The following is a 15,576-nucleotide window of genomic DNA, read 5'->3' as shown; positions in this document are numbered from 1 at the left end:
AGATAGGCACTGTTGCTGCCGCCGGCTGGTGCGCGCGATCGGGCGCGCCGCTGCTAGCCCCCCGATCAGTGAATGGGAATATAATTCCCATTCACCGATCTATCTTCCCCGCAGAAATACCGACGCTTTCTCTCCAGAGAGCGCGGTATTTCTGCCCCCAGGAAACATCTCCCCTGCTCTTAAAGGGATACTGTAGGGGGGGCGGGGAAAAATGAGTTGAACTTACCCGGGGCTTCTAATGGTTCCCCGCAGACATCCTGTACCCGCGCAGCCACTCACAGATGCTCTGGCCCCGCCTCCAGTTCACTTCTGGAATTTCTGACTTTAAAGTCAGAAAACCACTGCGCCTGTGTTGCCGTGTCCTCGATCCCGCTGATGTCATCAAGAGCGCACAGCGCAGGCCCAGTATGGTCTGTGTCTGAGCAGTACACTCCTGGTGACATCAGCGGGAGCGAGGACACGGCAACGCAGGCGCAGTGGTTTTCTGACTTTAAAGTCAGAAATTCCAGAAGTGAACTGGAGGCGGGGCCGGAGCATCGGTGACTGGCTGCACGGACACAGGATGTCTGCGGGGGACCATTAGAAGCCCCGGGTAAGTTCAGCTCATTTTCCCCCGACCCCCCTACAGTATCCCTTTAAGTTCATCGTTCGCATCCAGAACTTTTTTCACTGTGGCCATCTTGTGGCCAAGTAGTAAACTGCACCAACATACATTTTTAATTAAAAAAAAAAATATTATTTTACATTTAAAATTAACAGTTTCCCTCCCACACAAAAATTACCCACATACACTTCTTTTTATTAAAAATAAAAATAAAAAATACAATAAAAAAAAACCAAAAACAACATAAATAGTTACCCAAGGGTCTGAACTTTTTAAATATGCATGTCAAGAGAATATGTTATTATATTATTTAAAATTATAAGCTTATAAATAGTGATGGACGCAAATTGAAAAAATGCACCATTATTTCTAAATGAAATATCGGCACCATAAATTGCGATAGGGACATCGTTTAAACGGTGTAATAATTGGACAGATGGGAAAATAAAATAAATGAGCTTTAATTACGGTAGCGTATATTAATTTCAAACTATAATGGCCAAAAACTGAGAAATAATGAATTTTTTTCATTTCTTTCTTAATCTTCCTGTTAAAATAGAGTTAGAAAAAAATAATTCTTAGCAAAATGTAGCACCCAAAGAAAGCCTAATTAGTGGCGGAAAAAACAAGATATAGATCAATTCATTGTGATAAGTAGCAATAAAGTTATAGGCGAATGAATGGGAGGTGAATGTTGCTCGGATGCATGAGATTTTTGGACTGCGGTGCTGAACCGGTTAATAACTCTTACTGTAAAGAACCCCTTCCTAAATTGATGGCAACACCTTTTTTCCTCCATATGCAGATCATGACCCCCTTGTACTTTGTGCCAGCCTAGACACAGAAAGCTCATCTGCTAAGCTTTTTTAATTGCCCTCTGATATATTTATCAGGGCTGTGAAGTCGGTACAAAAATCATCCGACTGACTCCTCAGTTTATGAAACCTCCAACCCCAGGTACCCAAAACTGCTCCAACTCCGACTTTTTAGTCTAATTCGCATCAAGTGCTACTGTCGGCTGAACGTCTGCCCAGCAGGAGGGTCAGGCGGACCAGTCGGTGGCGATGTGGCGTGTGTACGTGCCTTTAGGTTACCTTTAGACAACCCTGTCCTCTGTCAATCCCTTCACTGAAAAGGTTCCTACAAAAGCCGATTACTTCCCTTTGATGCTGTAAATTGTATTATGACACACTGAGGTATTACAGTCTGCTTAGTGCTCATCAGTGCTGCAGACTAACATTAACATTCATGTCGTCCTGCTACAACTAATGGTAGATAGGACATGACAGAACTGTAGCCAGGACACAAGTGGTTAAACACATCGGGGTTTGTTCTACGTATATACTGTGTATGTGACATTCCCTTAACAATGTATGAAACAAACTTGCCCCTCAAAGTAGGCATTCATAGACTGAAGAACAGCATGCTGGACCTTCCAAGTGCTCAGCTTTAGTCTTTCACACATTAACTTGCACATTTCAGACCGATAGCAGCCTATAAAAAAAAATTACAAGGAAGACAAGAACATATATATATATATATTTATTACACATATATTTAAAACTTTAATTGCAAACTGTTGCTACCCTCTAGAATATCTCATTTCACTATTCAAACTGCATAGGAGGATAGGATGGTAGACACATATATTATATTTTCTTCATGTGACATTGTTCTCCTATACTATTCAGGTTCATGGTGAGACTGAACAAATCTCTGCAGGAGTCTACAGACACAGATGGGGTAGAAGAATCAAACAGGTTAATTAGGGATGGTCAATAAAATGCAAATAACTCTGAGCTGCTGCAGGATTATGCAAATGTTGCAAGCAAATATATGCAGCTTCAAAATGGACCAATTCAGTTCCACTTCCACAGTATGTGACTTACACGCAACTTTGCATATTCCTGCATCAACATGGAACGCATCTCAGTGACTTTCCCTAGTTATAATACCTAAGAATGCTATAGCTCCCCTCTCATAAGGTGGTGAAGTCTTCTCTCTCCTCCGTGCCAGCCCATAGGCCAATCAATCTTACAAAGCACTATGCAGATGCATAATGGCAGCCAAATAATGCCTACATGTCTGTCCAACCACTGAATCCTTTTGCTTGCTTATCCATTTCACCAGCATACATTTTTATTTCATAAACCTGCAAATTTACTTTTACTACCTGGACAACAGTTTTGCATTAAGGCTCAGTTTACACTATATCTCGCCAGGCAATGGACTCAACATAGACAGATGAAGGACTGCAATGCGTTCTCATTAACCCGTTTCGTGTTTGTGTGGGACGAAGAATGTTGAACATTTTACATAGCCAGTTCAGACAGTAGTTGGGGTGGTGGGTGGGGGAGGTGGTTGGGGTAAGTGGTGGGAGATACCACACGGATTACCTTGGTGCATGTTCCATAAACAATTGCATGCGATTGTCTTTTGTTAATTTTCAATAACATTTTTCCACATTAAGTAAAAAAACACACCAAAAAAAAAAAAAAAAAAAAAAAAAAAAAAAAAAAAAAAAACAGGTTAAGAGGGTCAAGTACTGGGGTTGACTTACAAATGAAGTGTACTTACATTCAATAGTAAACAGTTTCTGTAATTGCGATCAGCCAGTGTCATGATTCTTATCTCCGTTATACTGCATAGATTGGTAACACCACTACTTTATTATTTATATAGCCCTGACATCTTCCACAGCACTGCACAGAGTACACCGTCTTGTCACTGAACTGTCCCTCATAGGTGCTCACAATCTAGTCCCTCCTCTTTAGGGGGAATGGGAGGGTTATAGGAGGGATCATCTCAGCAAGCCTGCCTCTTCCGGTCTGACAATTTGACTTTAGACATTTTTCAAGTGGTGATTATGGGGGAACGAGGACAGGAAGGCCAATGCACAGAGGTATGTGGATCCAGCATGAATACCTATGTGCTTACTTTCCCTCTGTAGCTTTCCCTCCAATCAGGTATGATTCAATAGGGAAAACACAGCCCTTTGCATATTTCTAAAGTATACTAAAATAATACAAGCTGCAGACTTCTAGATTAGTTCCTAGGCTGTTGGCAGATGTAAAATGACTCACGTTGAGTGTCAGGATTCCTGGGCCAGGCTTTGCCTAGAGTTGAGAAGGCACACAATAAAGATTCTGTCTGTAACTCCTTCGCTTTCTCATCCTCGTTTTCTTCATCCTCCGCTTCATCCTTTGGTGATCTCGCTCCCACAGTTCCCAGTGAGGTCTGTATAAAACAGGTAACAGTAAGGGTGATCCCATTGCTTACCGATCAAGAATGCCTACATGCAGGTGGAAGCTGAAAGAGTGCTTAGAACAGCAAACATTTAAGTGTCATTTTTCCTTAATGAAGATGTTTTGTTGGAAGTCTCCCCTCGCTAACATGCCAGCTGATCTGTACACATAGGTAATGTCACTTGGTTTAGAATATGTAGCTTGTTGTAAAAAAAGGGGCCACAGAACAAAGTCACAAGGAAACCTGGTGAGTACACCAACAAGCATGGCACGGAGTGGAAAATGGTACCTGCGTCTGTATCAGGGCTGTGGAGTCGGGAGCAATTTTGGGTACCTGCAATAGGAGTCGGTGGTTTCAATATACGGAGTCTGAGGATTTTTGAAACAAATCCTTAGCCTTTATAAAAATTTGAATAAGGAGTCGGAGTTAAGGAATCTGAGTCGGAGCAATTTTGGGTACCTGGAGTCTGAGTCAGTGGTTTCATAAACTGATGAGTCAGATTATTTTTGTACTGACTCCACAGCCCTGGTCTGCATGTATAGTTATCCTATAAAGTATTTTGCAGTTACATTGGAGAAGGAAGAGATTCTCTTTTTGGATATTTTCAGGTAAGCTGGTGAGGATCCCCCTCAGTTCCTGTCTCAGCGACACAGTGTCATCACTGGACAGAAAATATTCTTACTGAAATAAAGTGCATCTGTACACTAGGGAAGGCTCAAGGTGCTTGTGCCCTGGAGATTCCACCAAAGTTCCAAATGGTGGCTACAGCAGCAAGTAGGAGGGGAGGACTGACGCAATTAAGAGATTGGAGACCTTATACACCATCTAGGCAAGCATATGTAACCCTTTTCCCCCCTCAGGTTTTTATTTTAGTATGTGTTCCCTGGCTCTGTAAATTTAGCTTCCTCCCCAAACCCCCCCCCCCCCCCCCCAAAAAAAAAGATAAAGTAAAAATCTTCATTTGAAAAACCGTCAAGTAGAGACAGACAGCGAGAGCCACCCCAGACTAGGGCGAGTCAAGAATGTGAAAGTAGTAAAAAGTTTATTTGAATAAAATCAAAATCACATTCCATCAAACTGTAGATTCCGAGCCATTTCGCAGATATATTCCACTGCACTATTACAGGCGTATAAAAGCTTGAAATGGCGGGAATCTAATATAACAGTCCCTTGCACTTTAATGCAAGAACCTATGAGCAGGGAAGTTTCCAGGCTAAATTGCTGCCAGGGCGAGGGTGTTAAAATTGCACTCCCCCCCCCCCCCCCATGGGCTCGAAGATGTTATTTAGGATGTGATATTTGGCCAGCCATAGGTGGCCCCAGTATAGGTTAGGCAGCCATAGGTGGCCCCAGTATAGGTTAGGCAGCCATAGGTGGCCCCAGTATAGGTTAGGCAGCCATAGGTGGCCCCAGTATAGGTTAGGCAGCCATAGGTGGCCCCAGTATAGGTTAGGCAGCCATAGGTGGCCCCAGTATAGGTTAGGCAGCCATAGGTGGCCCCAGTATAGGTTAGGCAGCCATAGGTGGCCCCAGTATAGGTTAGGCAGCCATAGGTGGCCCCAGTATAGGTTAGGCAGCCATAGGTGGCCCCAGTATAGGTTAGGCAGCCACAGGTGCCTTCTATATATGTTAGGCAGCCACAGGTGCCTTCTATATATGTTAGGCAGCCACAGGTGCCTTCAGTGTAGGTTAGGCAGCCATAGGTAGTGTCCCCCCCCCCCTCCTCTCCCCCCCAGGCTGTACAGAGCAGGAAGGGGGGGAGGGATTAGCGGCCGCACATGGGACTCAGCCACCCCTCCCTTCCTCTCCTCTGATCCCCCTCCCTGCTCCCCCCTCCATTGATGACAAGTGCGGCAGCGATTAGCAATAACTCACCTTCCGTGCTTCAGGTGATGCTAACGTGTTGCTGGGCTGCTCTCGCTCTCTGAACATTGCCGCTCACAGGAAGTAGGTAGTAGTAGTTAAGCTACTTCCTGTGAGCGTGGATGATCAGAGAGAGAGAGCAGCCCGGTGAAACGTGAGCATCGCCTGGAACTCGGTAGGTGAGTTATTGCCAACTCACTGCCGCTGCTGCACTTGGCATCAATGGAGGGAGGAGCAGGGAGAGGGACCTGAGGAGAGGGAGGTGTCAGGTCCCTCTTCCCAAGCAGCTGAGTCCCATGTGTTGCCCCTGCCCCCCCTCTCAGCACCTCGGGGGCGGTCCCCAGGCCCGCCTGCACATAGAAACGGGGCTGCCTAGGAGGCTAATATCCTGACACCATAACAGTAGCGATAAATTATAATCAAAGAGAAACCAGTTTTACTGTTACCATGGAAACTCAACAGCAAGATATTAGACCTATACCAATACTTGAAGATGTATAAAGGTCAGTTGATCTCTCTTAAAAAGAGGAACTGTAACCACAAATTGAACTCATCACCAGCGTGAAGCTGACATCCACTTTATGGGGGAAAACCAAGTCTTTCCAGGAAGAAGAAGCCAAAAAACACATTAAAGAGACTCCGTAACAAAAATTACATCCTGTTTTTTATCATCCTACAAGTTCCGAAAGCTATTCTAATGTGTTCTGGCTTACTGCAGCACGTTCTACTATCACCATCTCTGTAATAAATCAACTTATCTCTCTCTTGTCAGACTTGTCAGCCTGTGTCTGGAAGGCTGCCAAGTTCTTCAGTGTTGTGGTTCTGTGATGCATCTCCCCCCTCCTGGCCCCTCTATGCACACTGCCTGTGTATAATGATCTCTTGAGATACAAAAGGAAGGCTGTATACAGCCTGCTTGTGTATGAATGTATTTTCTATGTGTGGACATACTGTACATCAACCTACTTCCTGTTTTGGTGGCCATTTTGTTTGTTTATAAACAAACTTTTTAAAACTGTTTTTAACCACTTTTAATGCGGCGAGGAGCGGCGAAATTGTGACAGAGGGTAATAGGAGATGTCCCCTAACGCACTGGTATGTTTACTTTTGTGCGATTTTAACAATACAGATTCTCTTTAAATACAGTGTTATGGCATAAGCCCCGCCCACCTAATAAAGTTAGTCCGCGGCTGAATTTTAATTGAGCCTGGGACGAACAGCCATCTGGGAAGTAACAGTAACAGTTGTGAAAAGAAGAAAAAAAAAAAGCTCACGTCATCTCTGCAGGACACCTCGTGCAGAGGGAGAAGTGTACACTGTACAGAGATAGCAGGGGCTGGCCCTGTGTGGCTCTCACTTCTCAGAGATCTCTTCGTGCTTGGGTGGTGACCAGGAATTTCTGTGGGCAATCAGTCTCCTCCTCTCCCAGCCTCCCCCTGAAGGCTGCATCATCTCGTTCCCCCTGCTTGCAGAGTGTAATATATACACTGTGTATACATTGCCCAGTGTTGTGCATAGCTTCACTCTGCTCCCTTCAGCTGTCATCACAGCCGCTCAGTGTACTGAACTGTGTACTGTGCTGCAGAGTGGAGCGACACAACAACACTGGACAAGGTATACAGGGAGTATAGCCTGCGTTTTGCTAGGAGGAGGGAGAGAGATGCTGCAGCCTTCAGGGGGGGAGGGGGGCTTGCAGGTACATGATGGTCATGTGGAGAGGGGGGAGCTCCAGTGGTCAGATAATCCTCCCTAGGTGTAGTGGTTGTGTTAGTGGGTGGGTGTATATATATATTATACAGCGACCACACATGCAGGGGGGGGGAGGGTCCACTAGAATACCAGGGAATACAGCTAAAAGGTATGGAGGTTACTATACTACCGGGGGTCAACGGGAAACTTTAAGGAAGCCTGTTTTATACTTATCTGGGGCTTTCTCCAGCCTTGTTGAGGCCACTTCATCCCTCGCCATCTCACCTGGCCACTCCTGTCCCCCGCTTCACCAGCAGCACCTGCTCCCTCATCGCACTCCCGTACCCGGGAGCAATCTCTGCCTGCCATGGGGGAGCACGGCCGGGCCACACATGCGCAGTGAAGCACAACTCAGCTGTTTCTCAACATTTTATTGGTATGTACCCCTATTAAAAACCTGTACCCACCAAGTACCCCCTAGCATAGTAAACATTATTACAAGTACCCCTTTACAAATATATATTTAATCATAGTACATGATAATTGGTTCTAAACCATTTCCAAGCATTTGCTATTGTTTTTAATTAGCTAAAACACTAATTTGGGGTTGTTTTAAATAAGATTTATCATTTTCTAAAACTATAAATTTGTTATTCTTGGTTAAGTATATCAAGCCCGAGTACCCCCTGGAACCATCAGAAGTACCCCTTGGGGTACGCGTACCACACGTTGAGAACCTAGGAGCTAGAGTACTGGGCTGTCCAGGAGTGGCCCAGGGGAGAAGGTGAGGGAACGAGCGGCCTCAAGGGGGCTGGAGGAATCCCCAGGTAGGTATAAAGCCTGACATGATTATTGTCTCAGGTACACTGTAAATCCAGTAATTATAAAAGATTCATACATACCTGGGGCTTCCTCCAGCCCCTCTGCACTGATCACTTCCACGCCGTCTTCCTCTGCCTTCTTGTTCGCATGCGCAGTGCGCCGCTATTCACTGAGCTAGCAGGACTGTTAATGAAAAAACAAGAAGGCAGAGGAAGACGATGTGGGGTGGGGGGCTGGAGGAAGCCCCATGTATGTATAAATCTTTTATACTTACTCGTCTCTGGTACACCTGGAATGAGAACCTGAAATGAAAATAAAAAGTCAAAATAACCATACACGGGTCATACTTACCTCCTGTGCAGTCTACTCCTCAATCTCTTTCTCCTCTTCTGCGTCCTGTTTTGTCCACTGTGATCAATGGAATTCTCCATCCTCCATTTTAAAAATGGCCACTACTCCATAACAGCTTCCTGGTCAGTACTCTGTTATGCTGGGCAGACACGGATTGATTGTTCTTATCAATCGAGCCACTAATGGCTCGATTGATAATTTCCGACAGGTCCGATACCCCGCCAGATTGCGTTCTCGATGCCCGTGGGCGGACAATGGGAAGAATGGGAAGAAAACGAGCGAAAGATAAGGAGCTCCCGCAGGGACGAGCGGGAATCGTCCGGCCAGGCACATGGCTAATTAATATTCACTGCACGGTGTGACGTGCAGTGTTTACTTCCTGGAGCGGCCGCTCTGTGCGGAGATTGGCCGGGCGGGGCCACATGATGCTGCATGCATCCGGGCGGGACCACGTGAGTACGCATCACGGACGCCAGAGTGAGCTGCACAACGCGGCTCACTCTGACGTCCACATCAGAGAGCACCAGGCGTTGCGTTAGGGGCACTTTATGTGCCCTATAACGCCCCCTAAACGCAACGTCCTGGTGTGTAAGTAGCCTAAGTCGAAAACAAAATGCAGTTTAATTTTTTTGGGGGCTTCTTGCAACACCCTGAAATCATCCTGTGCCTGCGCTGTCCTTCCACGACCCTCCAGTCAGCATCAGTGACCCTTCTCAAAGTTGGTTAGTTGTGGCCGGTCGCGAGGTACTACACATGCTTGGCCCTGGGCTGCATGCATTCTGATAGTAATGATTTTTCAGTACTGTGCATGTGTTCTGTATTGCGCGTGTGCAGAACGCTGCCTTGCACAGGAAAGCAATGTGGCGCCTGGCCTGGGGCCATTTATACAGCTTATTGGAGGCTGATACAGCTGACGAGAGGATCGCGGACTGACAACGTAGGCACAGGATGACTGGAGGAATACTGTGAGAAAACAAGGATTTAAGGGAATACTTTGGTAAAGGAGAGGGGACCACAAGACTGCCAGGGAAGACTTTGAAGGGAAACCACTAGACCACCAGAAAATACTGCCAGGAGGATAGGGGACAACTAGTGGATCAGGTAATTCAGGAAACTGCTCCAGAAAGCGCCTAATAGTCACCAATGTAAGGTAGTGATAATCGGTGCCAAGGCATTGATCAAAAATCAATCTGACATTTATGGGAATCTATTTCCAGTAGGAATCTGCAGGGAATTGAATGAGAAAATCGTAAGTGTATGAGCACTTTGACGCTATGCTAAAACTTGTATAGAAACAGACCTGATCTGCTTTCATTTTCCTTTCTCCTCTATGGGCCCTTTTCCATTACAAGCGCGATCGCAACTGCACTGCATTTGTGATCACACATGCTGCTTTATCCACTTGCTGCATTTACACTGTTGGGTTTGGAGCATGATTGCAATGAGAATCACGCAAGTCTATAACTGCATTCTGGGAAAAATGGGAGCACTAGTGGGATATGAGCACCGCAATTTATATGTAAATCGTGGTGCTCTCGCAATCAGTCAAAATCACAGCCAGTGGAAAAGGGCCCAGCCCATTACAATAAATCACCCTTTTTCCATACATTTATCCTTTTACTTACTAAACATGCTTTACAACAACCATTCAATTTTGTTTGTATATACAGACAAACAAATTTATGGGCCTGTTTCCACTAGGAGAGGTGTCCTGAAACACATGCACAGCAATGGAAGAGTTTCCACTGCGTGCATGTTATGCGGAGCAATCCGAGAATCTGCAGCATGCTGCAGATTCTCGCACGGCCGCATCCGCTTGCAGCCATGTCCCATCTCCTCCAATACACTTCCGCATCGGGAGATGCAGAAGTGATGCGGCCGGCGGCGAAAGTGATGCGATGTGGCTAGATAGCCACATTCGCATCACTTTGTAGTGAACTTCTCTCCACACATACATTGGGCGCCTTCAGATGACATCAGTCAGTTAAAAAAAAAAAGTGGTTACAGCCTAGTATAACAGTTACAGCTGCTGGAAGAAAGGAAAAAAACTGTTACTCTGCCAGGAGTACAAATGGTTCGTCTCATCACTCTCTAGGAGTCCGTTTTTTTTTTGTTTTTTTTTCTGTTTACAGTTCCTCTTTAAATAAGATCTGCATGCGACTATCCCCATGTAATTGGATGACTATTTGCTGCAGAATGTGGGAGAAGACAAATCTATAGATGACTCTCATAACAGATAGAGGGTCTGTGTTTGTATTGTGGTCACACTGTCTGTATCTGATTGATTGATTGATTGATTGTACTTAAAGAGAACCCGAGGCGGGGTTCTTCCATCGCAATCCATATACACAGAGGCTGGGTCTGTCTTTAGAGCCCAGCCTCTGTTGCTAGTTAGTTCCCTCCAAAGCCCCCCCTGCGCGCCGTCAGACCCCATAAAACACAGCCGCGCTGCGCGGCTGTGTTTACCTCACTACTGTCAGTCTCGGCTGCTCCCCGCCTCCTGAATCGCTCTGGTCCCCGCCCGCGTCCCTTCCCTCCAATCAGCAGCAAGGGAAGGGACGTGGGCGGGGACCGGAGCGATTCAGGAGGCGGGGGAGCGGCGAGACTGACTTTAGTGAGATAAACACAGCCGGCTGCGATACGCTCGCGTGTCGCCAGCGCGGCTGTGTTTTATGGAGTCTGACAGCGCTCAGGGGGGGCTTTGAAGGAAACTAACTAGCAACAGAGGCTGGGCTCTATAGACAGACCCAGCCTCTGTATATGGATTGCGATGGAAGAACCCCACCTCGGGTTCTCTTTAAGTACAATCTATCAATCAATCAATCAATCAATCAGATACAGACAGTGTGACCACAATACAAACACAATACAAACACAGACCCTCTAGCTAGGTTAATTATCTGTCCTCCATCATGAGATGGGACACACGTCACTACATTAAGTTCCTATTGGGGTCTGTGTGCGCCGCCTTTAACATTGACAGAAAGAGAGGCGTCAATCCCTACTGGACCATTGTTTTGTGGTCTTCAAGAGTCCTTAAAGTCCACCTACTGTGCCCATGTGATAGTGGACCTGTGAGTTCTATCTAATTTCACAACCCTCATCTCTTCCATGTTACAGATAATGTCAACCTTAGAAAAACATTCTTTCATGAGAAATCTTAGCTTCCATCTCCAGATGCATCAATGATGAATATGATTTTAAATCTATTTTAACCACTTAATGACAAGCAAACTTATAAAAACGTCCTGCTGGAGCCTCTTAACGGCTCCAGGACGTTTTTATAAGTCAAACAGTGCTGCTGCTGTGTGCACTCCTGCACACGCATTCCCGCGTGTGTGCACGTGAGATTAGTGGGAAAAAAAACACCATAGAAAAAAATACACCTTTATTTCCAAATAATATATTGTCACCATATTTTGTACTAGGGACATAATTAAAATCTTGCGATAACCAGGACAAATAGGCAGATAAAATGTGTGGGTTTTATGTACAGTAGCAGTGTTTATATTAAAAGTATAGGGGATGAAATTGGAGAAATCGTGTATTTTTTCATTTTTTCCTTGTTTTGCCCTTAAAATACATAGAAAATAAAGTCATTACTGAAAACATATCACCCTCAAAAAGCCCAATTGGTGGTGAAAAAAAAGATATAGATCATTTCATTGTGATTAGTAGTGATTAAGCTATTGGCAAATGAAAGGGATGAGCACTGAAAGGGGAAAAATCACTTGTCCGCTAGGGCCCTTTTCCACCAGCGCGTTTGCGCTGGCTGAATCGCAAAAACGCAAACCGCTAGCGATTTTACAATCGCTACGGTTTGCTTTTTAACATGGGAATCGTGGTAGGTCATTTCCACTACTGCGATTCGTTTTTGCGGGGAACGCGAACGCGCGGCGGAGCGATAATTGCCGCGATTTTGCTATGCAGTGCATAGCATAGCAAAATCGCGGCCGCGAACGTCGGGGAATCGCCGGTAATTGCGATTCAGCAATCGCTAGCGTTCAGCGTGAACGCTAGCGATTGCTAGTGGAAAAGGGCCCTTAGGGTAAACAAGTGATTTTCACCCTTTGGGGTGAAGTGGTTAAGTTATAGAGTGTGCGAGTGTGTGTGTGTGTGTGTGTGTGTGTGTGTGTGTGTGTGTGTGTGTGTGTGTGTGTGTGTGTGTGTGTGTGTGTGTGTGTGTGTGTGTGTGTGTGTGTGTGTGTGTGTGTGTGTGCGTGTGTTTGCGTGTGTGTGTGCACCAAACAACATAAAAAACAAACATAGCCGGTAGAGCTGTAATTGTACCTTTTTGATCAGAGGAAATAAGATATCTGCCAGTTCTTGGAAGTGATCTTCCTTGGTAGATTCAAGTACATCAGCAGCACACTTAAGGGCGACTATTCTGTACTTGACATTTTCTTTTCTGCATTCTTTGAGTACGGCCTGAATTATGTCGTCTATACTTGGCTGTCCAGGAGCTGTTTCTTTCAGCTGATCACTAGGATGAAAAGCCATACATACATAAACGCATCAAATTCATACATCGCATTCATATGCACAAACTGAGCATATCACAAACGATATCGAAGAGCCCAATTGACCAGTTAAACACTGTATAACACTCAAGAAAAGGGGGTCAATTCAGGCCAAACTAAAAGATAATACAATATAAATGATAATAAAGGCTTCACACACATAGTGCAAAAATAACCAAATCAATTTTATTGAGGTCAACAATACATATCAGAAATAAAAACTTTAAAATATGGTTAAAATCTCCCAATTAGAACTAATGATAATTAGTAATCCTGTCCCCAGAAAATGTATATAATATTGTTTTGATAAATCCCCCAGCAAGCACAAAAGTCAAAAAGAAGGTGCTAATAGTGCAAAAAACACAGTGGGGTCCAGGTAGGGACTCTCCAAAACTAATCCACTTGTAACCTTATGTGCAAAGGAATATATATGACAAGCCAGTAAAACTGACAAAAGTGACTAAGTGCTAAGAACAACAAAAAGAGAGGAAGGTTTCCTGTGCAGAAGAATATATGCATTTAATCATATATATATGATAAGGCATATGTGCCTCCGCTGCAATGACCTGTGGGGACACACATGCACATACAACACACACACAGCGCTGTGTACAAACAGTGCAAAGCAGTGTGCAAAAAATTGCATTTAAACAATTAAATGAAAAGAGCAATCATGCCCAAAGTAATGGACGCCTTACCAGGGTATGTGGGACAGGAGATCGGGAGAGGTGCCTGACGTGGTCGCAGCACGGCTGCTTCTAAAGGAGGCTCCTTTAGCCGTGCTGCGACCGCGTCAGGCGCCTCTCCTGATTTTTTTTTTTTTTGTTGCTTTCACATTCATCTATCAATTTATGGTCTGACAAGTCTGAATGGTCCATGGAATTTACACAGATAGAGAGAAACATATTTTGTTGTGCCGACATTTGGGTTTAATACTGGCAAACAAAACATACAATTCATGGATGGATCAAACAGGGCTGTGGAGTCGGTACAAAAATCCACCGACTCAGACTCCTCAGTTTAGGATTCCACCGACTCAGACTCCTCGACTCAGACTCCTGTAAATTGCATATTACAATCTTGTTGATTGAAAGTATGTAACATTAAATTCGTCTCTTAACTGCCAACGCTTAGGAATTTTAAAAGACAACTGAAGTGAGAAGGACATGTAGACTGCCATATTTATTCCCTTTAGTCATAGATTAAAACTAGTCCTTGGTAAGAGTACTTGTAGAAGGTACAGACAGGAACCAAGAACATCTATCAGGCCCTAGGCAATGTAACTGTGGGTACATGTGATGTGCAGGGGAATGAGGCGATTCTTTCTCTATTACACATTCTTCATGCACAATCTGAACCAGGTTTATGGGCGATAGACAACACCTCTGTGTTCAATGTGCACAACATTCTCAGTGGATTCCCTGCAGCTCTGTGGAGAGTGCATATGTAGAGTATAATACTACTGTGTAACAAAGGAAACCTGAGACAGATGAAATTAAAGTTGTATACATACCTGGGGCTTCCTCCAGCCCCCTTCAGGCTAATCAGTCCCTCGCTGTCCTCCTCCGCCACCTGGATCTTCTGCTATGAGTCCAGGTACTTGAGCAAGTCTGGCGTAGTGCGCATGCACACACTCCACTGCCGGGAGCGTACTACACCTGCACAGCACTGTTGCGCAGGTGCAGAATGTTCCTGGCTGTGGGAGCGGCATGCGGCCGGACAGCGCTGACTGGCTGAATTACCAGGACTCATAGCAGAAGATTCAGGTGGTGGAGGTGGACAGCAAGGGACTGATTAGCCTGAGGGCTCGTTCCCACTGTTGCGATGCGATTTCGGCCGCATTCCGACGCTTGTAAAAACGCATGCGGATGCGTTTCCGCATGCGTTTTACCCGCGATTTCGCATGCGATTTCGCATGGCAGGGTGCCATGCGAAATTAACCATGACACTGCCAGAGCTAAATAAAATTGAAAAAGGTGCGAAATCGCACGCGAAATCGCGGGTAAAAACGCATGTAACAAACGCATGCGTTTTTACTATTAAATACATTAGCGGCGATTCGCACGGATTCCCGACGCAGGCGAAATCGTTGGCTCTTTTGTGCGTTTTTTTACCGCTGAAAAAAACGCACCTCAACAACGCTACAGTGGAAACAGGCCCATCCACTTGCATTACATGTGCGGATCTGCATGCGTTGGACGCATGCAGATTCGCGATAGTGGGAACGAGCCCTGAAGGGGGCTGGAAGAAGCCCCAGGTATGTATAAAACTTTTCTTTTCATCCTTCTCAGGTACCATTTAATTCGTAGTCACCAAACCAAATTTTAACAACATATCAAATTATTTGATTTCATGAGCAAAGAGTACATTTGCATAAATCAGAATCAACACAGACCATCTGTGAGAGAACGCGGAAAAGCCGCCGTGTGTGCTACTGAGGAGGCGGCTGATTCCGTGTCCAAAGCGGTGGTTTGCACGCGG

General features: G+C 45.2%; 1 protein-coding gene across 2 annotated transcripts in view; it reads right to left on the bottom strand.

Moving 5' to 3' along the window:
• Positions 1–15,576, bottom strand: part of ECPAS (Ecm29 proteasome adaptor and scaffold) — a 184,324-nt gene that overhangs the window by 13,639 nt on the left and 155,109 nt on the right. For both annotated transcript variants that reach the window (XM_068234316.1, XM_068234317.1), the window contains 3 exons: positions 12,866–13,058; positions 3,688–3,841; positions 1,993–2,098 (listed from right to left, as the gene is read on the bottom strand). In XM_068234316.1, the coding sequence (XP_068090417.1) occupies positions 1,993–2,098; positions 3,688–3,841; positions 12,866–13,058 (453 nt within the window). The remainder of the gene's footprint in view (positions 1–1,992; positions 2,099–3,687; positions 3,842–12,865; positions 13,059–15,576) is intronic.

The sequence above is a fragment of the Hyperolius riggenbachi genome, chromosome 1 (assembly GCF_040937935.1).
Source record: "Hyperolius riggenbachi isolate aHypRig1 chromosome 1, aHypRig1.pri, whole genome shotgun sequence".
In the NCBI taxonomy this organism is placed as follows: domain Eukaryota; kingdom Metazoa; phylum Chordata; class Amphibia; order Anura; family Hyperoliidae; genus Hyperolius; species Hyperolius riggenbachi.
This window is presented reverse-complemented; position numbering and strand designations above follow the sequence as displayed.